The sequence below is a fragment of the Somniosus microcephalus genome, chromosome 8 (genome assembly GCF_052327205.1).
Source record: "Somniosus microcephalus isolate GS21.2 chromosome 8, FLI_Smic_1.0, whole genome shotgun sequence".
NCBI classification, from domain to species: Eukaryota; Metazoa; Chordata; class Chondrichthyes; order Squaliformes; family Somniosidae; genus Somniosus; species Somniosus microcephalus.
Window position 1 is genome coordinate 98319810 of NC_140994.1, and position 25117 is coordinate 98344926.

General features: G+C 45.6%; 1 protein-coding gene across 4 annotated transcripts in view; it reads right to left on the reverse strand.

Annotated features, from left to right (window-relative positions):
* Nucleotides 1-1657: 1657 nt before the first annotated feature.
* Nucleotides 1658-25117, reverse strand: part of tspan15 (tetraspanin 15) — an 876670-nt gene continuing 853210 nt past the window's right edge. For all 4 annotated transcript variants that reach the window (XM_085995040.1, XM_085995037.1, XM_085995036.1 and 1 more), the window contains one exon: nucleotides 1658-8474. In XM_085995040.1, coding sequence (XP_085851166.1) covers nucleotides 8295-8474 — 180 coding nt within the window. In that variant the 3' untranslated portion in view covers nucleotides 1658-8294. The remainder of the gene's footprint in view (nucleotides 8475-25117) is intronic.

The window sequence follows — 25117 nt, forward strand, 5'->3', positions numbered from 1 at the left end:
AACTACTTATCACTGGATTCCCACACAAGCCAAATTCCCATTTTAGATTACTATTCACACTCTGTTCCCATCTCAGTCCGTGGTGTGCTCTCAGCTTGAGTTTTAGATGGGTTTGAATTTGTTGAGCATGAGTAGTTGCTCAATATGACTGAGGACTGTGTCATGTTTCTGAGTTATTACTTTAGGTATTTTCACCGGTCACTCCTGTAAGCAGACCTCATGTCCCCTAAGATTTGGATTGCACTTCTTTTCTAGCTAATATCCAGGTAAATGATAGCGAGACCCAGGGATCATAACAGAGAATCTTTACTCTATATGCACCGGCTAGTGGAATGTATCAAACTGCCACGCAAATTCTCCATCACTCAAAATGGGTTAGAACCAATAAGTTCTTTTAATATATATGTATGGACAATATAAAGTATAAGAGTTAGATATACATTTCCCTCCACTCTCTATGTAAAATAATAGACGTAACTCGCCTTGTCTCTAAACATGAGTTTTAAACAGAAAACCATTTACTGTGAGCTCTTTACCCACCTCCCAGTGGCCACTACCTTTAGACACTCAAGCCTTCCAAATGTGACTGCCAGTTTCAAACACTTTTACTGCGATAGCAAAATACTGCAGATGTTGGAAATCCAAAATAACAACAGAAAATGCTGGAAAAACTCAGCAGGTCAGGCAACATCCGTGGAGAGAAATTTGAGTTGACGTTTCGGGTTGGACCCTTCTTCAAAACTGGAAAGAAAAGAAACTAGATCGAAGGCAGGGCTGCGATCGGACAAAAGAATAAAAGAAACAAAAGAAGTAAAAGAGATTAGAAGCTAGACGAGATGGTAATAGGCTGGGATTAGGACCCAGATTGCCTGAGAATTGTCAATATAAATCTGTAAGATGGAAGTCTCTCGTCCACTGAGCTGTCACATGGCACATTCTCACCCTTACATTATCGTGCATAGACATTGGGCTGGATTTTAAGGAGGAAGGCGGGTTGGGGGACTCCGAGGCAGGCGGGAAATCCGGGAGGCCCCACCGATTTTAACGGCAGGGCCTGATTTGCATGCGAGGCCTCAGTTTCCCGCCCACAGCCAGCCAGATTGAGAGACTGCAGCAGTAGGCTGCACAGGAGGGAGGGAGGAATCACGGGGGTTTCGGGAATCGGCCGCAGAAGCAAGGGGTTTGAGGACGATGGCGGGCCGGGAAGTGGTCACAGAAGCATGGGGCGGGTGGAGCATCTGAGGATGATCGAAGGCAGGGAAGCAGCCACTGAAGCACGGGGTGTGGCTCTCACCAAGACTGCGGCCGGGAGGAGCTGAGGGGGATCTTCAAAAGATCGGAGGCTGGGAGCGGGAAGGCCGGAGGAAGGCCTGTGTGTGTGTGTGGGGGCGGTGATTGGTGGCCTGTGGGGGTGATCGGAGGCCTCGAAGGGGCGGGGCAGTGTCTCTGATCACGGGGGGTGAAGGGTAAACACAGGTTGGCAACAACCTACAGTAGTGTTGTGGGTGTGAGATTCATGTAAAACAGCTCCTTTGCCATCTGTGACATAACTTCCAATTTACTGAGACAGAGGTGGCAGCCACTGTTGGAGTATAAACCTGGAACCACAGGTGTGTTACCAAACGTGGCACATCCCTTTGCACACACAACTGAAGTCTTGTTAAAATATTAGCACTCAGTTTATTATTAAACTGTTATACAGAAAAAACACTTACACCAAAATTTTCAAAAATTCTTTACAATATCACAAAGAATTAAAATTAGAATACCCATAAGTAAACATTATTTAAAAGGCCTTTGTAGTAGTAATCAGAATCACCAGGCTATCTAAAAACAGTGCAGACTCACAGAACATTACTTTTGCTGTCTGGCCAGCATATTAAACAACAATAGAAGAGACACAAAATGCAATTAAGTTATCTCTCTGAACATTACAACTTACAGTGTAGCCAAAGACAGCCAATATTAGATGGATCTTTAAAAAAAAGTGCCAGTTTTATCTGTCAAACTGGATGTGTTTTGAAAATGATTTCTATACACCACAATTTAAAAGAAAAATTTATGTACTAAATTAGGTTGTGAAAAATATGATCCTTCTCTTTGGAACATAGGAACAGGAGTAGGCCATTCAGCCCATCGAGCCTGTTCGGCTATTCAATTAAATCATGGCTGATCTGTATCTTAACTCTATCTACCCGCCTTGGTTCCGTAACCTTAATACCCTTACCTAACAAAAATGTTTGGTGGGATGAAATGCTCCACGGTGAAAATGTAACCCCGAGAGTTGGGTGGTTCAGGGCACCAATACCTCAGGGCTGACTGACTGCTAGCAGGTGCTTCTGTCAGGGTTGACATGGACAAACTGTGCCCATGACAGTATTCCCTGTGGGTAGCTAAGAAGAGTTGCAATGCATCACACAATGCAGCAAAATCAGACCTGTTGCAAGGTTGTAACATTTACTGAGGTGGACTTGCTGCATCCTGTTCCCTCCCAAAAATGCTCCACATTTACATCCATAAAGCTTAATTTGGAAAGCTGCACCAAAAAGAGACAAACCCATTCAGTTCATCAAAACATGTACAATTGAATAGTTTATGAACTCTACCCAGCCACCATAACTTCACCTAATTACAGAGAAAGAATTTGCATTTATATAGCGCCTTTCACGACCTCAGGATGTCCCAAAGCGCTTTACAGCCAATGAAGTATAGTCACTGTTGTAATGTAGGAAATGCAGCAGCCAATTTATGCACCGCAAGCTACCACAAACAGTAATGTTTAATATGGCCAGATAATCTGTTTTAGTGATGTTGGTTGAAAGATAAATATTGGCCAGGATACCGGGGAGAACTCCTCTGTTCTTCTTTGAAACGTGCCATGGGATCTTTTACATCTACCTGAGAGAGCAGACAGGGTCTTGGCTTAATGCCTCGTCCGAAAGACAGATGATACTTCCTGGTTTACGTTATTTTCTTTTTTACCCTTTTAAGCCTTAGTGATGTTCTGCACTATGGACCATAAGACTGTGTGACTGGTACGCTGCAATTTTTATGCTTATCGAAACAGGAATGTCCAACCTTGCTGAATCCTATGGAGTCCAAAGTAATCAGATATGCAGAACAACAACAACTTGAATTTATATAGCATCTTTAACATAGTAAAATGACCCAAGGCGCTTCACAGGAGCGTTATCAAACAAAATGTGACACATAGCCACATAAGGAGATATTAGGGTAGATGACCAAAAGCTTGTTCAAAGAGGTAGGTTTTAAAGAGCGTCTTAAAGAGAGGTAGAGAGGCAGAAAGGTTTAGGGAAGGAATGCCAGAGCTTAGGACCTAGGCAGCTGAAGGCACAGCTGGTGGAGCAAGTAAAATCGGGGATGCTTAAGATGCCAGAATTGGAGGAGCGTAGAGATTTCGGAGGGTTGAAAAGCTGGAGGAGCTTACAGAGATAGGGAGGGGCAAGGCCATGGAGTGATTTGAAAGCAAGGATGAGAATTTTAAAATCGAAGCATTACCAGACTGGGAGCCAATGTAGGTCAGCGAGCTAGGGGTGATGGGTGAGCGGGACTTGGTGCGAGTTAGGATACAGGCAGCAGAGTTTTGGATGAGCTCAAGTTTATGAAGGGTGGAAGATGGAGAGGCCGGCCAGGAGAGCATTGGAATAGCCAAGTCTAGAGGTAACAAAGGCATGGATGAGGGTTTCAGAAGTAGATGAGCTGAGGCAGGGTGGAGTCGGGCAATTTTGCAGCGGTGGAAGTAGGTGGTCTTGGTGATAGAAACATAGAAGATAGGAGCAGGAGTAGGCCATTCGGCCCCTCGAGCCTGCTCCGCCATTTAATGAGATCATGGCTGATCATCCAAATTCAGTACCCTGTCCCTGCTATAGAAACATAGAAGATAGGAGCAGGAGTAGGATATGTGGTCAGAGGCTTATCTTGGAGTCAAATACGACACCAAGGTTGCCAACCATCTGGTTCGCCCTCAGACAGTTGCCAGGGAGAGGGATGGCGTTGGTGGTTAGGGAATGGAGTTTGTGGTGGGGACCAGAGACAATGGTCTTCCCAATATTTAGTTGGAAGAAATGTCTGCTCATCCAGTACTGGATGTCAGACAAGCAGCATGACAAATCAGAGTGGAGGGGTTGAGAGAGGTGGTGGTGAGGTAGAGCTGGGTGTCATCAGCGTATATGTGGAAAATATGTGTTTTCGGTTGTAGATGAAAAATAGGAGGGGCCCAAGGATAGATCCTTGGGAGACTCCAGAGGTAATGGTGCAGGAGCGGGAAGAGAAGCCATTGCAGGTGATTCTCTGGCTTCAACCAGATAGATAAGAATGGAACCAGGTGAGTGCAGTCGCACCCAGCTGGACGATGGAGAGGCATTGAATGAGGATGGTGTGGTCAACCATGTCAAAGGCTGCAGATAGGTTGAGAAGGATGAGGAGGGATAGTTTATCACGGTCACAGTCACATTGGATGTCATTTGTGACTTTGATATGGGCTGTTTCAGTACTGTGGCGGGGTGGAAACTGATTGGAGAGATTCAAACATAGAGTTCCGTGCAAGATGGGCACGGATTTGGGAGACAGCAGCACGTTCAAGGACTTAGAAGAGCAAAGGGAGGTTGGAGATGGGGTGGTAGTTTGCAAGAGCAGAGGAGTCAAGGGTGGGTTTTTTGAGGAGAGGGGTGATGATGGCAGATTTGAAGGGGAGGGGGACAGTACCTGAAGAGAGGGAACAGTTAACAATATCAGCTAACATGGTGTCCAGGAAGGGAAGTTGGGTGGCCAGCAGTTTGGTGGGAAAAGGGTCGAAGGAGTAGGAGGTGGGTCTCATGGACAAGATGAGCTCAGAGAAGGCATGAAGAGAGATAGGAGAGAAACCAGAGAAAGATGCAAGTTCAGGGCTAGGATAGGGGAAAACCTTTGGGGAAGTTGGCTAGGGCTAGGGGAAGGGAGGGAAGTGGCTGCAACAGATGAATGGATGGTCTCAACCTTAGTTACAAAGAAATCCATGGTTTGTAGTGGAGACGAGAAGCCGGGGGCTATCTTTGCAATCCAGGATGATCCTGGAATAATGAGCAGCTTTGGCCGAGGAGAGCAGGACCCGATAGTGCTTGATGTGGTCCAGCCAGATCTGTTGATGAATGGCTGAACTAGTTGTTTGCCATAAATGTTCAAGTCTGTGTCCATTGGACTTAAGGACGCTGAGATGAGGGTCATTCCAGGGTTAATGACCAGGGTGAGAAAGAGTAAGGGTTTTACTGGGGACAATGGCATCAAAGGTGGAGCCTGAACTGGACCTCCTGCAGTGAGTTCTTTAAAAGGCTAAGGATGGGAAGCAGTAGTACTGCAACTTTAAAGAGCTGCAGGTTAGAAGCAGACATCATTAAGTCACTGTGTTTTTGAAGATTGTTACCCCTTTGCAACAAAGTGATAACATCTGGAGTGGGATGTGTACACAGTGACATACTGATTTTATAAATGAGTCAAGATTGGGTATAAAGTTCAGGTTCCAGGGGACGTGAGCCTCTCTGCTGAAGCAGAGATGGAACTATAATTGTTACAATACTGCTCCCACTGTGAAAGCTATGAGATTTTTAAGTGTTACTAAGCCCAGGTACCAACCTGCTTGAGGGCCCCGCAGTGAATACTGCGCTATGCAGTGATGAATGATTGCCCTAATCACCACATGGAGAGCTGTTGTGGGGAATTTTTGAGTGGAGAGGCTGTACTGCCTCACAAAAAGGGAAATACTGTGCAGACATCCTGGCTGCCCTGCACCTCCTAGTAGGTAGGATTGTGAAGTCCTGAGGGCAGGCCATCACAGGTCCCAGGTCTTCTTGGGCAGATTGCTATGTAGTTTAAGGGGGGTGACCAATTAATGGAGACTTTTTTTTTCTTTTGTCTCTCTACAGAGCCTCTTATTTTCTATTTCTCTATTGTCGGTCCAGCTCTTGGACAGCACTCTGTTACACAGTGTAGCCACCTGTTTTTGGGGTGTAACGGAGATTGAATTTGGCCCCAGTATCTGTAAAAAGTTTGAAAGAAGCGCAACAAAATTTCCTCCACCTTTTGGTGAGACTGTGACCTACTCTCCACTTGCAAACCTGACTTTAAAAAATGTGGATGTGCACTCCATCCCACGGGCAGAGAGCAGAATGAATTCTGTGCATCAGTCACCACACTGTACAAACAACTCATCTCACTGCACTGCATTTAAAACACATAAGATTAGTCATTGCTTGATAGGTTGATCAAACTGCGCCACAATAAACATACATTATTAAACAACTAGCTAGAGCTATATAATAAAAACTTTTTAATCAACTAAAATGTATTTAAAATGTTAACTGCTATACTAACTGACTTGAAATAACAATCAACCCTTTATTATGAATCTTTTGCAGAAAACAAGCTATTGCACTCAACAAGTGAGGAATGTAATGTTTAATGCCTCCAGCAAAGCACTTGTGTGTTAATATTAGTGAGAAGCACTTCGCACACTGCCCAACATTGCGGTCGCATGAACCGGCTCCAATCGGTACTTTCCCTGTACCAAGTGCTTTGGGCAGTTTAGTGGTGAGGATTTGCTCACCACAGATCAGTGAACCGACACAGGGCTCCCAAAGTATATGCCTGATGATTAGACAAATCATACATTGTAAACTAAATGTTATAATTTAATCAGTATGAAAAGGTGAGGCTTGCATTAAACGCTAAAAATGAACAGAAAACCACCTATTCTTGTGAGTGTGAAACATTATTCAAGTAAAACCGTCCATAAACATCTTCAATCTGTAGTATATAAACCTGCCAATATTTAAGAAATTTACAAACCTTCGAAATGAAATTTAAAAACCCCGTGTACCAGGAATCTGAGTAGGGTGCACTAAACAATGTAAACTTTCAGTTAAGAAAACGCACAATTTTGCTACATCAAAAATCAATTTTACAAAAATAAATATGAAATCACGGCAAACTTCTGTTGTGTTTGCCAGATACAACCAACTCGTTGGCTCTTGCTCTTACCCGGTGTGATTTCAGGAACTTGCCTCCCGCCAGCTGTACATAGCGGGAAATCGCCCATTCATTTTAATGGAAGGAGAATCACAGCCTGAGATTTCCCGATGTACTTCCAGCGGGCAACACTCCCTGCGTACAGCTCACGTTTGCAAAATCGTTTCTGTAGTCTCATACTTTTAACAATTAGACACATACTGCAGTCAAATTAAAGAAAAAAACATTAAAAAATCAGCAGGTTGTCTGTCAGTAGCAGTACAGTATTTTATTACAGCCTAAAATCCTGCAGGATCACCTGATAGAACACACATTGATGTGGGATGAACTACATAAGCCCATGGTTTGTACAGAAGGAATGGGTGAAATACAGCTATCTGTGTATACAAGTCCAAACCTAAGAAGGGGCCACATCTGTAATTCATCCCTGACCACAATGCATAAAAGGTTCTTCTTCCTGATTCTTGTCTCAGTTTGCGAGGTGTTCAGTGTCACAATGTGGTGTAGTGCAGGGATGAAGCAGCCATCGTTACTAGAAAGTGGTCGTACTCAATGTTCCAGCTAAGCTGCGTGTGTGCAACCGCGCAGTAATCTGCAAGGTCCTGCGCGGGCTGCTCACAAGCTTCTCCATCAGAAATACCACGCATGCGCTGAAATTTAAAGGGACCGCGCAGTGAAATAAACAGGCTGCGCACAACAAAGTGCAACTTAGAGGGAACATTGGTCGTACTATGTCTAAGGAGCAGTAACAAGATGGAGAGGCAGCAAACATCAGGTTACAGCATGACAGGGAAGCATGCTTGCTCTGATACTAAAATGTGCTGTTCACAGGAAATCGCTTTTAGAAAGTGCAGTGGGGTATAGTGCTTCATATACAGTAAATGGAAAGAACAGGAGTTTGGGAGTGTTACAAGGTTGCAAGAAACCTAGGGGAAAAGTACACAAAATGCTGATAATACACCGCAGGTCTATCAGAATCTGAAAACTGAAAAGATGGATTAACAATTCGGGTGCAGACTCTGTTACCTCTGATCTCCACCCAAAACTGGGTCCTTTCTTCCCTCTGTTCAAATACTGAGAAACCTGCTGTGTAGTTCCAAAATTCTGTTTTTCTTTTTATCCCTGAACTATCCGACAATTTGGATTGTGCTCTTAAACTGCTGCAGCATCACTCTCATGCTTTAATCATTATCAGTACTTCTGTATTGTGTTACAGCATTGTAGTGCTCTCCCAGACATCTGTTATTCTGTATAATTACCCCACACAACAAATCTCACACAACAGCATCGAGTGTCGGTAAACACCAGCAGCATCCTGTCCCCGAAGTGCTGACATCTTCACAGTCATGTCTATAAGACTGTCCACTCATCAGGCCAACATCCACTGCATCATACTCGTAGATGATATCCTCCAGGCGGCTGGTATACAGCCAAGTTATCACAACACCAAAAAACTGAAAGACAGTCAGAACAAATGAACAGTGAGTGAAAAAGCAGAAATAGTGTTCAAAATTGCAATATAAAGCTGCAGGACTAGACAGTGTTTTATATTGGTTTCTATAGTCTTCCACAGAACAAATGTTGGAACATTTAACAACAACGTGCATTTGTAAAGCACCTTTAACTTAATAAAATGTCCCAAGATCACAGGGGGATCGGTCTGGGAGATCCACACATCCATGAGGGACCCTGTCCGACTTTCTGTCCACTCATTTAAGCAACAACTTGCATTTATATAGTGTCTTTAACAAAGTAAAATGCCCCAAGGTGCTTCACAGGAGAGTAATCAGACAAAAATTGACACCGAGCTAAAGGAGGAGACATTAGGGCAGGTGACCTAAAAGCTTGGTCAAAGTAGGTTTTAAGAGGCATCTAAAAGGAGGAGAGAGAGGTAGAGAGTCGGAGAGATTTAGGGAAGTGGGTCTTACTGGAGAAATATGCGAGTTCAGGGCTAGGACAGGGGGGAACCTTGGGGGAAGTTTGTGTTGGTAGGCTGGGGGAAGGGAGGGAAGTGGCAAAGGCACCTGAACAGATGGTCTCAATCTTAGTGACAAAGAAGTCCATTAGTTCCTTGTACTTGTTGGAAGTGAGGGTGGAGGGGACAGGGGTTTAAGGAGACGGTTTGTAGTGAAGAGAAGCTGGGAGTTATCTTTGCATATCAGGATGATCCTGGAGTAGTTGTGAAACTAGTGCGCCATAAACATCCAAATCTGCATCCCTTGGACTTAAGGGTGCGAAGATGGGGGCTGTACCAAAGGGAACGACCAGGGTCATAACGGCACAGAAGGAGGCCATTCGGCCCATCGAGTTTGTGCCAGCTCTCTGTAGAGCAATCCAGTCAGTCCCATTCCCCCTGCTCTATCCCCGTAGCCCTGCAAGTTCATTTCCCTCAAGTGCCTATCCAGTCTCCCCTTGAAAACATTGAGTGTCTCCGCTTCCATCACTTCCATCGGCAGCGAATTCCAGGTCATCACCACTCGCTGCATAAAAAGTTTTTCCTCACATCCCCCCTGTATCTCTTGCCCAAAACCTTAAATTTGTGTCCCCGAGTCCTTGTACCATCAACTGGTGGGAACTGCCTTTCCCCGTCTAGCCTATCCAAACCTGTCATAATCTTGTACACCTCTATCAAATCACCCCTCAACCTCCTTTGCTCTAATGAAAACAAACCCAGCTTCTCCAACTTGTCCTTGTAGCTAAGATCCCCCATCCCCGGAACCATTCTGGTAAATCTCCTCTGCACCCTCTCAAGGGCCTTAACATCCTTCCTAAAGTGTGGTGACCAGAACTGTACGCAATACTCCAGTTGTGGCCTAACCTGCGCTTTATAAAGGTTCAGCATAACTTCTGGAAGGGATTAAGGGGGAAAAATTTGGTTGCTTTGCGCCTCCCGTGAACTTCAGTGGGAGGTTAGCGGCGTCGGTAACCGTTAGCGCCCTGTGGCCCTGCGCCGCCGGCAATAACATCATCGCCGTGCGCAGCGCCCCACTCATGATCTTATGTAGCGCCCCCTGACTTACTGCTGGATGCTATGTCCGACGGGGTCAGGGGGGCCTACCTGCGGCCGGGGCAGCGCTAATTAAAGGCGAGGTGCCGGGCAGCCATTTTTGTTGCTAGCCGCCTGCTAGCACCTGCGCCCATTGCTGTCCCCGGTCTTCTGAGAAGCCCCCCCCACTTCTCTTGAGTGCCGGGCTCTTTTGTCGGCACTCCGATCCCTGGTGGCCCAGCTGGGCCCCGGGTCACGCTGCGCAAGGCCCCTCCCCTTTAAGATATTCCCTTGCAGCACCCCAAGAGGGAGGCGGGGCGCTACCGATGAATTTCGGTCACGGGGGTGCTAATTTTTTAGGGGCGCAGCGAAGTTAGCGCTCCAAAGTGGGCCCGACTCAATTTTTCCCCCTAAGGGTTTTACTGGGGACAAGAGCATCAAAGGTGTCGGTGAGGGTGTGAGTGTGTCTTGTTTTGCACACTTTGTACAAAAATAATAAATTGCAGGACAACGGAGTATTACAGTTTAAACTATTTTAATGAAGCATCAGGTCTGTAAGCTTTCTCAATCAATACAGCACCGTGTGGACAAAAATGGAGTCAGGACCCCCTGGGTCTTCTAAACAATAGCAGGCCTTACAGATGCCTGCAGGCCAATGACAACTCAGCATGTGATCACATGTGAATATAATAGGTATTCCTTACAGATGCCTGCGGGCCAATGATAAATCAATATGCAAATGTTACAGAGTGAGCAGAAGTATTGCGGTGAATGGACGGCCAAAGCCAAGACAGTTGAGAGTTTGAAAGTGCTATTGTAAGTGACTTGGGGGGGTGGGGGAAGAGTTTTTTTCCACAGGCGGACACAGAAGGAAGTGGGGTTGGAAGGGGGAGAGGGGATGTGAGTGGTGAGAAATACAAGGAAGTAATCAGAGATTGCCTTGTCTGTGATTGGGGCAATGGCAATAGAGAGGCCACATAAGATGGCAAGGTGAAGGGGGTGATCGTGAAAGTTCAGAATATGTTGGAAATACACAGATCTGTCAGCTTCTGAAAACAGAAAAGATGGATCAGGTGGGGAGCCTTTGGCACAATTAGTTCCATCAGGAACGTTAAGCTATCTTTTGTCGATTAGTTGCTGGAGGAGTTACTATGTACTTCCAGCATTCTCTGTTTTTATTTAAGCTCTCTGGGTTTATTTCTTAAAGGTTAAATGTTACAGAGATTTGATTTATGGACATATCTCTCAGATCCTGAAATGCTACACCTAATGGAATTCCTGATTTTGTGTAAGAATCATAACAATAAAGAATATGATTTTGAAATATTATCTGCTCTTAATGGAAACAAATACCATACATGAACTTTTTCTGAGGAAACTTTGAAAGTTTCATACCCAACTACAGACAGCAAAAACAGTAAGACAGTGTCCAGACCAACATTTATCCCTGAACCAATACTAGTAAAGCACATAATTTGGCCATTTATCTCATTGTTGTTTGTGGGACCTTGCTGTGCACAAATTGGCTGCGTGTTTGCTTACATTACAACAGGGACTGCACTTCAAAGGTAATTCAATGGCTGTGAAGCATTTGGGATGTGCTGAGGGTATGAAACACACGATATAAATGCTGAGGGTATGAAACACACGATATAAATGCTGAGGGTATGAAACACACGATATAAATGCTGAGGGTATGAAACACACGATATAAATGCTGAGGGTATGAAACACACGATATAAATGCTGAGGGTATGAAACACACGATATAAATGCTGAGGGTATGAAACACACGATACAAATGCTGAGGGTATGAAACACACGATACAAATGCTGAGGGTATGAAACACACGATATAAATGCTGAGGGTATGAAACACACGATACAAATGCTGAGGGTATGAAACACACGATATAAATGCTGAGGGTATGAAACACACGATACAAATGCTGAGGGTATGAAACACACGATACAAATGCTGAGGGTATGAAACACACGATATAAATGCTGAGGGTATGAAACACACGATACAAATGCTGAGGGTATGAAACACACGATATAAATGCTGAGGGTATGAAACACACGATACAAATGCTGAGGGTATGAAACACACGATACAAATGCTGAGGGTATGAAACACACGATACAAATGCTGAGGGTATGAAACACACGATACAAATGCTGAGGGTATGAAACACACGATACAAATGCTGAGGGTATGAAACACACGATACAAATGCTGAGGGTATGAAACACACGATACAAATGCTGAGGGTATGAAACACACGATACAAATGCTGAGGGTATGAAACACACGATACAAATGCTGAGGGTATGAAACACACGATACAAATGCTGAGGGTATGAAACACACGATACAAATGCAAATTCTTTCTTTCTTTAACAGGTACAGCTGAAGAGAAAACTGACCAGTGGGGAAGGACTTAACTTCATTCCTTTTATTTATCTCAGAACTCCAAAAACAACCAGCAAATCAAAATTAATCACATAAATAGTACCTAGTTTTGGAAGGACTGTGCTATTAATCAAAAGCAAAGAGTGACCACTACACAGTCTTCACACTGAGGACACCCTCCATCGTTTTGTGTGGCACTACCACCGTGCTAAATGCCATTATTCAAGTTTGGAGGAAAGTTCTGAATAAAGTTCTGATTTAAGCAGAACCTTTTGGCAACACAGAGGTAAATTTTCTGGTCTTTTTTTGTAGGGCCTCTGTGGGTAAATAACTCCAGACCCACAGCAATGTAGTTGACTCTTAACAGCCCCCTGAAATGGCCTAACAAGCCACTCAGTTGTAACAAACCATTATGAAAAAGTATAAGATGGACCACCCGGCATCAACCAAGGCATCGGATTCTGACATGACAAAGGCACACCCAGCCCAGTCAGCCCTGTAAAGTTCTCCTCACTAACACTGGGTACTTGTGTGAAAATTGGGAGAACTGTCCCACAAACTAGGCAAGCAGCAGCCTGACATAGTCACAGAATCATACCTTTCAGCCAAAGTCCCAGATTCCTCCATCACCATCCCTGGGTATGTCCTGTTCCACCGGCAGGACAGACCCACCAGAGGTGGCGGTACAGTGGTATACAGTCGGGAGGGAGTGGCCCTGAGAGTCCTCAACATTGACCCCATGAAGTCTCAGGGCATCAGGTCAAACATGAGCAAGGAAACCTGCTGCTGATTACCAGCTACTGCCATCATCAGCTGATGAATCAGTACTCCTCCATGTTGAACTCCACTTGGAAGAAGCACTGAGGGTAGCAAGGGCATAGAATGTACTCTGGGTGGGGGACTTCAATGCCCATCACCAAGAGTGGCTCGGTAGCACCACTACCGACTGAGCTGGCTGAGTCCTGAAGGACACAATTGCCAGACTAGGCCTGCAGCAGGTGGCAAGAGAAGCAACACGAGGGAAAAACCTACTTGACCTTGTCCTCACCAATCTGCCTGTCGCAGATGCATGTGTCTATGACATTATTGTTAGGAGTGACTGTAGTGTATGTACCTTGAAGAAGGAACAATATTCTGCAGCCCCTGTATACTGCAGTACCAGTAGTGACCACCCCTGTATATAAGCCTGTGTAGTAACTTTGTATAGTAGTTCCAGTTTTGTCTCCATTCAGTAAACACCTGTTATAACCAACTTCTGCAGTCCGTGTCTCAATTACACACGGACGTTACACTGGCGACGAACAGATCTGAACTTACCTACAGTTCTGCACCACCTCACGGGGATCCATCTCTGAAGCGAAGTTGTTAGAGGTCGAGGCCAGAAGGAAGAAATCCAAAAAGAAAAAAAAACAAACAGAAGAAACGGGCGTCGACCATGGGCAACCGCCCTCTGATTCATCGAATTCGAAGATTTGCAGGGGAGGCTGTCGAGAGCTGGGCTTGGTTATCCAGTCTATGGTGTTTCAGCTAATCGGGCTGGTGGCAGGTAGTACACTGATCCTTCCTGGGCTGCGGCGGGCTAGAGCTCGATCGGGTGGCTTTTCAACAGGGCCGAGCAAGAAGAGGGAGGAAAGTGTCCCATAGGGTCTGCTCTGACGACGGGAACAGTAATTAAAATAAAAGAAATTAGAAGCGCAGAAAGCCGCGAGGAGCTGCAGTTTGCCACGGGGACCGTGGAGAGCGGCGTTGGCAGCAGCGCGGGGGGGAAGTGCGCGAAGACCATAGGGCGTCGCCATCAAGGCATAAAAACGCCAGCAACAGCGCTAGCAGCAGCGGAAAAGACAGAAAGCGCGGGAGGCGCCATCTTAATCCAGCGGGGAAGAAGGCAAAGCGCGGGAGGCGCCATTTTGTTCAATCGGGGAAGAAGGCAAAGCGCGGGAGGCGCCATCTTAGATCTCCAAGATGCCGAAGACTAGCAATATCACTGCCTTCGATAATGTAATAGAAGACTGGACCACGTATGTGGAAAGAGTCGAAGTATATTGCAAGGCAAATGAAGTAGCCGATGAGAAAAAGGCATCGGTACTACTAAACTTAATGGGCGCAAGAACGTACGGCCTATTGCGGAACCTGATCACTCCAGTCAAACCGATGGCGAAGAGTTTTAACAAAATTGTTGATATCCTACAGGAACACCTAAATCCTACACCGCTGCTGATAGCAGAAAGATTTAAATTCCACAAGAGAAATCAGCATAAAGATGAGAGCAATGCTGATTACCTTACGGAACTACGCAAGCTATCAAAGCACTGCCAGTTCGGAGCAGGACTGGCAGATACCCTACGGGACAAATTTGTCTGTGGACTCCTGAGTGAAGGAACCCAGAAGAGGTTACTCTCAGAGAAAGAGCTGACGCTAGATAAGGCTTTCAGCGTGGCAGTATCGTACGAAGCAGCAGCAAGGGGAGCTGCGGAAATACAGCAAAAGCCACAGGAATACGGCACCCATGAAATGACACGGGGATTTGAAAAATGTTATCGCTGCGGCAGAACAACCCATGACCAGAAGGACTGCTGGTCCAAGGACAAAACATGCAGGCAATGCGGAAAGATGGGACACATTGCACGAGTTTGCAGGTCCGGGAAGAAGACTAACGACAACAAAAAGACTACTAAGGAAAAGTACAGGAAAGTACAAAAGATGACGGACAGTAGTTCCGAAGGCCAGAAGAGCGATAGTGAATCCGGGAACAAGAGACTAAGTTGTCTCAAACTACACAACATAATCACAAAAGAGGATCACCGAACCATTTGGGTCACCCTCACGATAGCAGGGTCCCAAGTCAAAATGGAATTGGATACAGGATCAGCCCTGACCGTCATGAATCGACGAGACTACGAGCGGCTATTCTCACACATACCCTTGAAAGACACATCCATTGTCTTGAAGACATATACAGGGCAGAAAGTATACCCCAGAAGGAAAATAAGGGTGCCTGTCGAATACAACGGCAAGGAAATACAGAAATTGTATCTGTACATACTGCAAGATGGTGGACCACCGTTATTGGGACGTGAATGGATCAGAAAGATAAGTTTAGACTGGCACTCCATTCAGGCACTGACGGTGGCTGGTAAAAAGGATGACGACGTCACACCTGGACGATTGTCAAAAATCTTGGCTAACGCTAAAGAGGTATTTCAACAAGAACTGGGAACTCTTAAAGGCGTAACCGCCTCGCTAAAAATAGAAGAGAATGCAATTCCCAAGTTTTTCAAAGCAAGACCGGTACCGTATGCAATTCGCCCAGCCGTCGAAGCAGAGCTGGAGAATTTGGAGAATGCAGACTGGAGCGAGTGGGCGACACCCATCGTTCCTGTCATGAAGAAAACGTTAAACAATAAGTCTGAGGAGCCAAGGAAGGTTCGCATCTGTGGGGACTTCAAGGTGACTGTGAACCCAGTCCTTCACACAGTACAGTATCCTCTTCCGAGGATAGAAGATATTTTCGCCTCACTATCTGGAGGGAAACGTTTTACAAAAATTGACCTAGCGCAAGCATATTTGTAGATGGAGGTTGAAGAATCCTCTAGGAAATATCTCACGATAAACACTCACAAAGGTCTTTACCAGTATAATCGACTGGTATTTGGAGTTGCATCAGCTCCGGCTATATGGCAAAGAGCGATGGAACAAGTCCTGCAAGGGATTCCGGGGACTCAGTGTTACTTGGACGACATCCTAGTGACGGGTGAAAATGACAGTGAACACCTTGCCAACCTAGAGCAGGTGCTCACTAGACTAAGAGAACATGGGCTACGAGCCAATCGCCCCAAATGCGAGTTTTTTAAGAAACAAATATCGTATTGTGGCCACGTGATTGATGAAGAGGGGTTACATAAGTCCCCTGACAAAATTGAAGCGGTAGTTAAGGCTCCAGCGCCTGAAAATGTGTCGCAACTGAGGTCATTCCTCGGATTGGTAAATTACTACCATAAGTTTTTGCCGAATTTGTCCACAATTCTGCACCCACTGAACGCCCTGCTACAAACTGGAGTAGCATGGAAATGGAGCGATGAATGTAAGCGGGCCTTTCAGAAGTGTAAAGGCCTGATCACTTCAAGAGAAGTATTGGCTCACTACAACCCATCACTACCAATAAGACTGGCGTGTGATGCATCTCCCTACGGCGTTGGAGCGGTACTGTCACATAAATCCCTTGATGGTTCAGAGAGGCCGATAGCTTTTGCATCACGCTCGTTAACTGCAGCCGAGCGTAACTACGCCCAGATTGACAGAGAGGCCCTCAGCCTGGTGTGGGGGTTGAAGAAGTTCAATCACTACCTGCACGGACAGAAATTTACTCGACTAACTGATCATCAACCTCTTGTCTCCATTTTCAACCCTAAGAAGGGCGTCCCGATAATGACAGCGCAACGGCTACAGAGGTGGTCCCTTTTCCTAGGGGCACACCAATATGACATCGAGTACAAAGGAACTAAACAGCATGGGAATGCTGATGGATTGTCGCGCCTACCGTTGCCGACGGTGGAAGAAGCACCTGCAGTGGATCCTGTGGAGATATTCCACTCGACCATAGTCGAATGTCTACCTGTGACGAATGCAAACATAGAAAAGGAAACACGAAATGACCCGACACTTTCCAGGGTCTATGATTTAACGGTGAAAGGATGGCCAGCACATGGCGAACCACTGTTGCCAGCATTCTCGCCGAGAAGAGAACAGTTGTCAGTGTGCCGAGGAACCTTGATGTGTGGATCCAGAGTAGTAATTCCACCCAAATTGAAGGATAGAGTGCTCAATGAGCTTCATGAGGGTCATCTGGGAGGGGTAAAAATGAAGAACTTAGCCAGAGCGTTTGTGTGGTGGCCGGGAATCGATAGAGAAATCGAAGAGATGACCAAGAGCTGTACAGGATGCCAGAAGGTCCAAAACGCCCCACCACAAGCCCCTCTACATCCATGGGAGTGGCCCTCATCTCCATGGCAAAGGGTACACATTGATTTTGCTGGTCCATTTATGGACTCGATGTTTTTAATTGCGGTGGATGCACATTCAAAGTGGCCAGAGGTAATAAAAATGTCCTCAACCACCACAGAAAAAACTATCACAGTCTTACGAACCATATTCGCCAGAAATGGCCTGCCTGAACAGATTTGCTCCGACAATGGACCACAGTTTGTGTCTGAAGAGTTCCGGAGGTTCTTAAAGAACAATGGTGTTAAGCATTACACATCCGCCCCATGTCATCCAGCCACCAGTGGATTGGCTGAGAGGTTCGTTCAAACATTCAAGAAGGCTATCAAGGCAATGTGTAATGAAGACATACCCCTACAACACAAGGTGGATAACTTCTTGTTTGCCTACCGGAATGCGACACATGCGGTTACCAACCAAACTCCAGCCATGATGTTCTTCAATCGAAGACTAAGATGCCGCTTGGATTTGGTTAAGCCAAACATCAGAAGAGATGTGGAGAACAGGCAGTTTCAGAATATGAATGAAAGGCCAACCAGGAGTTTTAAGATAGGTCAACCAGTTTTGGCCCGGGACTACCGCACAGAGAAATGGCAGCCAGGAACGATCTGCACATGGCAAGGACCTCTAATGTATACCGTGGACGTTGGAGAGAGCATTGTAAGACGCCATGCTGACCAGATTCTAGAGTCACTGGAAAACGTCAAATCTACACCACGATCCTATACACCTGGTGATGAAACCGAAGTACCAATTGCATCTCCCTCAGAATCGGTGATATTGGAAGCAGACGAACCAAACGACGTTGATCCCGAATCAACTTTGCCAGAAGAACCTGATACCCCAAAGAGGCGTTATCTGGACAGAATCAGGAAGCCTCCTCAAAGACTGAATTTATAATTGATTAACTTCAGCTAATGTATATAGCAACTGTAATTGTAAATATGTTATTTAATTATTAATCAAATGTTATGTACTGTTTAGCTAAAAGGGGAGGAATTGTAGTGTATGTACCTTGAAGAAGGAACTATATTCTGCAGCCCCTGTATACTGCAGTACCAGTAGTGACCACCACTGTATATAAGCCTGTGAAGTAACTTTGTATAGTAGTTCCAGTTTTGTCTCCATTCAGTAAACATCTGTTATAACCAACTTCTGCAGTCCGTGTCTCAATTACACACGGACGTTACAGTGACCACTACACAGTCCTTGTGGAGACGAAATCCCATCTTCATGCTGAGGACACCCTCCATCGTGTTGTGTGCACTACCACCGTGCTAAATGGGAGAGATTCAGAACAGATCTAGCAGCTCAAAACTGGGCATTCATGAGGCGCTGTGGACCATCTGCAGCAGCAGAATTGCATTCCACCACAATCTGTAACCTCATGGCCCGGCATATCCCTCACTCTACCATTACCAGCAAACCAGACGACCAACCTTGGTTCAATAAGGTGTGTAGAAGAGCATGCCAGGAGCAGCACCAGCCATACCTAAAAATGAGGTGCCAACCTGGTAAAGCTACAATACAGGACTACATGGATGCTAAGCAGCAGAAGTGGCATGCTATAGACAGAGCTAAGCGATCCCACAACCAATGGATCAGATCAAAGCTCTGTAGTCCTGCCACATCCAGACATGAATGGTAGTGGACAATTAAACAACTAACGGGAGGAGGAGGCTCCATGAACAAGCCCATCCTCAATGATGGCGGAGCCCAGCATGTGAGTGCAAAATTTTAATGCGCCCACTATTCCCTGATATTTGTGGCCAATAGGTCAGACTTCCAACAGCTTGCACATTCTTTTTAAAACAAACCCTTAAATACCGGCATAACAGTCAAATTGCAAAACATTTGAAAAACAAAAAAAGCTTCAAAAAAGTTAAGTAAAACATGAAATAAGTTTAAATCCCCTGCCCAGGTATTTCACCAGCTCATTCTCTCCAATATAATAAATTCACCCTTTGGCACGAACACTTTTATTTGACACAGGCAGAAAGTATTTATTTTGCACTCAGTCAACCTTCAGCCAGGAGTGTCGAGTGGATGGTCCCTCTCGTCCTACTCCTGAGGTCCCCATTAGCCCAGAAGCCAGTCTTCAGCCAATTCGATTCACTCCACGTGATATCAAGAAATGGCTGAGCGCACTGGATACGGCAAAAGCTATGGGCCCCGACAACATCCCAGGTGTAGTACTGAAGATCTGTGCTCCAGAACTAGCTGCGCCTCTAGCCAAGCTGTTCCAGGACAGCTACAACACTGGCATCTACCCAACAAAGTGGAAAATTGCCCAGGTATGTCCTGTCCACAAAAAGCAGGATAAATCCAACTTGGCCAATTACCACCCCATCAGCTTACTCTCAATCATCAGCAAATTGATGGAAGGTGTCCTTGACATTGCTATCAATCGGCACTTACTAACGAATAACCTGCTAACCGATGCCCAATTTGGGTTCTGCCAGGTTCACTCAGCTCCTGACCCCATTACAGTCTTGGTCCAAACATGGACAAAAGAGCTGAATTCCAGAGGTGAGGCGAGAGTGGCATCAAGGCAGCATATGACTGAGTGTGGCATTAAGGAGCCCTAGTAAAATTGCAGTCAATGGGAATCGGGGTAAACTCTGCACTGGTTGAGTCATACCTAGCACAAAGGAAGGTGGTTGTAGTTGTTGGAGGCCAATCGTCTCAGCTCCAGGACGTTGCTGCAGGAGTTCCTCAGGACAATATCCGAGGCCCAACCATCTTCAGCTGCTTAATCAATGACATTCCCTCTATCATAAGGTCAGAAGTTCGCAATTCCTCAGGTTGTAGGGTAACCAAAGCTGGGAACTGAATGTTCCAGGGTACTCAACATTTAGGAAGGACAGACAAAAAGGAAAAGGAAGTGGCGTAGCGCTGTTAATAAGGGGTGAGATCGGTACGGTAGAGATAAAAGATCTTGGCTTGGCAGATCGTGATGTAGAACTGGAATCAGTTTGGATGGAGCTAACAAACAGCAAAGGGCGGAAAACATTGGTGGGAGTTGTGTATAGGCCACCAAACAGTAGTGGTAACGTAGGGCACAGTATCAATCAAGAGATTAGAAGTGCATGTAACAAGGGCAATACGGTAATCATGGGGGACTTTAATCTACATATTGACTGGGCAAATCAAATTACTGTACCACTAATGGTGTGGAGGATGAATTCTTGGAATGCATGCGAGATAGTTTCCTGTATCAGTATGTGGAGGAACCAACCAGGGAACAGGCTATTCTGGATCTGGTACTGTGTAATGAGAAAGGGCTAATCAATAATCTTGTGGTAAAGGGGCCTTTAGGGACAAGTGACAATAATATGATTGAATTTTACATTAAGTTTGAGAGTGTTGTAGTCCTATCTGAAACTAAGGTCTTCAATCTAAACAGAGGAAACTACAAGGGTATGAGGGACAAGTTGGCCATGGTAGATTGGGAGACTACACTAAAAGGTATAAAGGTGGACATAAAATGGCTAACATTCAAGGAAATAATGCATAATTTGCAACAAACATATATTCCTCTAGGGCATAAAAACCCAAAAGGAAAAGTGATCCAACCATGGCTAACAAAAGAAATTATAGCTAGTATTAAGTTAAAGGAGGAAGCTTATAAAGTTGCCAGAAAAAGCAGTCAGCCTGAGGATTGGGATATTTTTAGAAATCAGCAAAGGGGGACCAAGAAATTGATAAAGAATGGGAAAATGGAATATGAGCACAAACAAGCGAAAAATATAAAAATGGATTGTAAAAGCTTCTATAGGTATGTGAAAAGGAAAAGACTGGCGGAGGTAAATGTAGGTCCTTTACAGTCAGAGACGGGCAAATTTATAATGGGGAATGAAGAAATGGCAGAGAAATTAAATAAATACTTTGTTTCTGTCTTCACGGAGGAAGACACAAAAAAACCTCCCAGAATTACAAGAAAACCAAGGCTGTGGCAAGAATGAGTAACTTGAAAAAATTATTATTAGTTAAAAAAACAGTACTAGCAAAATTAATGGGACTAAAAGTCAATAAATCCCAAGAACCGGATGAACTACATCCTAGGGTTTTGAAAGAGGTGGCCATTGGGATTGTGGACGCATTGGTTGTTATCTTCCAAAATTCTATAGATTCTGGAATGGTTCCTGCAGATTGGAGGATAGCAAATGTAACCCCGCTATTTAAGAAAGGAGGGAGAGAGAAAACGGGGAACTACAGACTTTATAGCCTCACATCAGTAGTTGAGAAAATGCTGGAATCTATTATAAAGGATGCAATAACTGGGCACTTAGAAACTAATAGTAAGATTGAGCAGAATCAACATGGATTTATGAAAGGGAAATCCTGTTTGACAAACCTATTGGAGTTCTTTGAGGATGTAACTAGTGGAGTAGACAAAGGGGAACCGGTAGATGTGGTGTATCTGGATTTTCAGAAGGCCTTCGATAAGGTCCCACACAAGAAGTTGGTGAACAAAATTAGGGCACATGGAATTGGGGGTAATATACTAGCATGGATTGGGAATTGGTTAATAGACAGAAAACAAAGAGTAGGGATAAACGGGTCTTTTTCAGGACGGCAGGCTGTGACTAGTGGGGTAACGCAAGGATCGGTGCTTGGGCCCCAGCTATTCACAATCTATATCAATGATTTGGATGAGGGGACTAAATGTAACATTTCCAAATTTGCTGATGACACAAAGCTAGGTGGCAGTGTCAGTTGCGAAGAGGATGTGAAGAGGCTTCAAGGGGATCCTGACAGGCTCAGTGAGTGGGCGAGAACATGGCAGATGGAATATAATGTGGATAAATGTGATGTTATTCACTTTGGTAGAAAAAACTGAAAGGCAGAGTATTTCCTAAATGGTGAAAGGTTGGGGAATGCAGATGCTCAAAGGGACCTGGGTGTCCTTGTACATGAGTCACTGAAAGTGAATGTGCAGGTGCAGCAAGCCATTAGGAAGGCAAATGGTATGCTGGCCTTCATTACAAGAGGATTTGAGTACAGGAGTAAAGAAGTCTTACTCCAATTATATAGGGCCTTGGTGAGACCACACCTGGAGTACTATGTACAATTTTGGTCTCCTTACCTAAGGAAGGATATACTTGCCATAGAGGGAGTGCAACGAAGGTTCACGAGATTGATTCCTGGGATGGCGGGACTGTCGTATGAGAAGAGATTGAGTAAACTAGGCCTGTATTCTCTTGAATTCAGAAGGAGAGGGGATCTCATTGAAGCATATAAAATTATTACAGGGCTTGATAGGGTGGATGCTGGGAGAATGTTTCCCTTTGTTGAGGAGTCTAGAACCAGGGGCTGAGATGAGAAGAAATTTCTTCACACAGAGGGTGGTGAATCTTTGGAATTCTCAACCCCAGAGGGCTGTGGAAGCTCAGTCATTGGATATATTCAAAACAGAAGTCGATAGATTTCTGGCTAGTAAGGGCATCAAGGCGATAGGGCCGGTGAATGGAATTGAGGCAGAAGATCAGCCATGATCTCATTGAATGGCAGAGCAGGCTCGAAGGGCCGAATGGCCTACTCCTGCTCCTATTTCTTATGTTCTTATAATGAAGCATTCCGTGTTCACTGGCAGCAAGACCTGGAGAACATCCAGGCTTGGGCTGATAGATGGCAAGTAGCATTTGCACCACACAAGTGCCAGGCAATGACCATTTCCAACAAGAGAAATTCTAACCACCTACCCCTGACATTAAATGGCATTATCATCGTTGAATCCCCCACCATAAACATCCTGGGGGGGTCACCATTGACCAGAAATTTAACTGGACCAGCCACATAAATACTGTGGCAACAAGAGCAGGTCAGAGGCTAGGTATTCTGCGGCGAGTGTCTCACCTCCTGACTCCGCTAAGCCTTTCCACCATCTACAAGGCACAAGTAAGGAGTGTGATGGAATACTCTCCACTTGGCTGGATGAGTGCAGCTCCAACAACACTCAAGACTCTCGACACCATCCAGGACAAAGCAGCCCGCTTGATTGGCACCCCATCCACCACCTTAAACATTCACTTCCTCCACCACCGGCGTACCATGGCTGCAGTGTGTACCATCTACAAGATGCACTGCAGCAACTCGCCAAGGCTTCTTCGGCAGCACCTCTCAAACCCGCGACCTCTTCCACCTAGAAGGACAAGGGCAGCAGACGCATGGGAACACCACCACCTCCAAGTTCCCCTCCAAGTCACACACCATCCTGACTTAGAAGTATATCGCCGATCCTTCATCGTCACTGGCTCAAAATCCTGGAACTCCCTACCTAACAGCACTGTGGGAGTACATTCACCACACGGACTGCAGCGGTTCAAGAACTCGGCTCACCACCACCTTCTCAAGGGCAATTAGGGATGGGCAATAAATGCTGGCCTTGCCAGCGATGCCCGCATCCCATAAACGAATTAAAAAAAAAATAAGATTATGAAATAGTGGCAATAACAGAGACCTGGCTCAAATAAGGGGAGGATTGGAAACTTAATATTCCTGGCTACAAGATATTCAGGAAAGATAGGGAAGGAAAAAAAGGAGGGGTGGCAGTTTTGATCCAAGATTCTGTTACAGCCCTGGAAATGTTGATGTACTTGAGAGTTCAAAGACAGAATCTATTTGGTTAGAATTAAGGAACAATAGAGGAGCTCTTAACGTTGTTGGGTGTATACAATTGGCCACCAAATAGTTGGAAGGAGATGGAAGAGCAAATTTCAGAAAGTTGCAAGAACTATAGAATAGTGATAATGGGGTTCTTCAATTAATATAGACTGGGAAAATAACAGTGTAAAGGGCAAAGAAGGGAGGAATTCCTGAAATGTTTACAAGTTGATCATGTTTCAGTGGGAGAGCATTTTGGAAACAGTGATCACTATATCATTAGGTTTAGAGTCGTTATGGAAAGGGTCAAGGAACAATCAAAGGTGAAGATACTCAACTGGAGGAGGGCAAATTTCAGTGAATTGAAAGGGGATCTGGCCCAGGTGGATTGGAACCAAAGATTGGCAGGTAGAACCGTAAATGAGCAATGGCGGGCGTTCAAAGAGAAGATAGTTTGAGTACAGACTAGACACATTCCCATGAGGGGGAAAGGAAGGGCATCCAAACCTAGAGCTCCCTGGATGACTGAAGATATAGGGGAGAAAATGTGGTTGATTTGCACCTCCCGTTAGCGCTCTAAGAGGGCGCTAACAGGGCGCAAAGTAACTACCGCCTGGGCACGGCACTGCTAATGCCTCCCGTGAAATTCAGCGAGAGGTTAGCAGCGGCGGTAACTGTTAGCACCCTATGGCGCTATGCCACCGGCGATGACATCATCGCCGTGCACAGCACCCCGGCCGCGATCTTCGGTAGCGCCCAATGACTTACCGCCGGATGCTATGTCCGACGGGGTCAGGGTGGCCTACTTGCGGCTGGGGCGACGCAAATTAAAGGGAAGGAGCCGGGTGGCCATTTTTGTTGCTGGCCACCTGCCAGCACCTGCCCACTTTGCTGTCCCCGGCCTACTGAGCAGCCCCCCCGTGGAGTGCCGGCTGCGCTCCGTGAGCCTGGCACTTCTCTTGAGTGCCGGGCTCTTTTGCCGGCACTCTGATCCCTGGTGGCCCAGCTGGGCTCCGGGTCACGCTGCGCTAGGCCCCTCCCCTTTAATAAGGGGAGGAAGGCCTGCAGTACTGCGGCACGTAACACCGCGA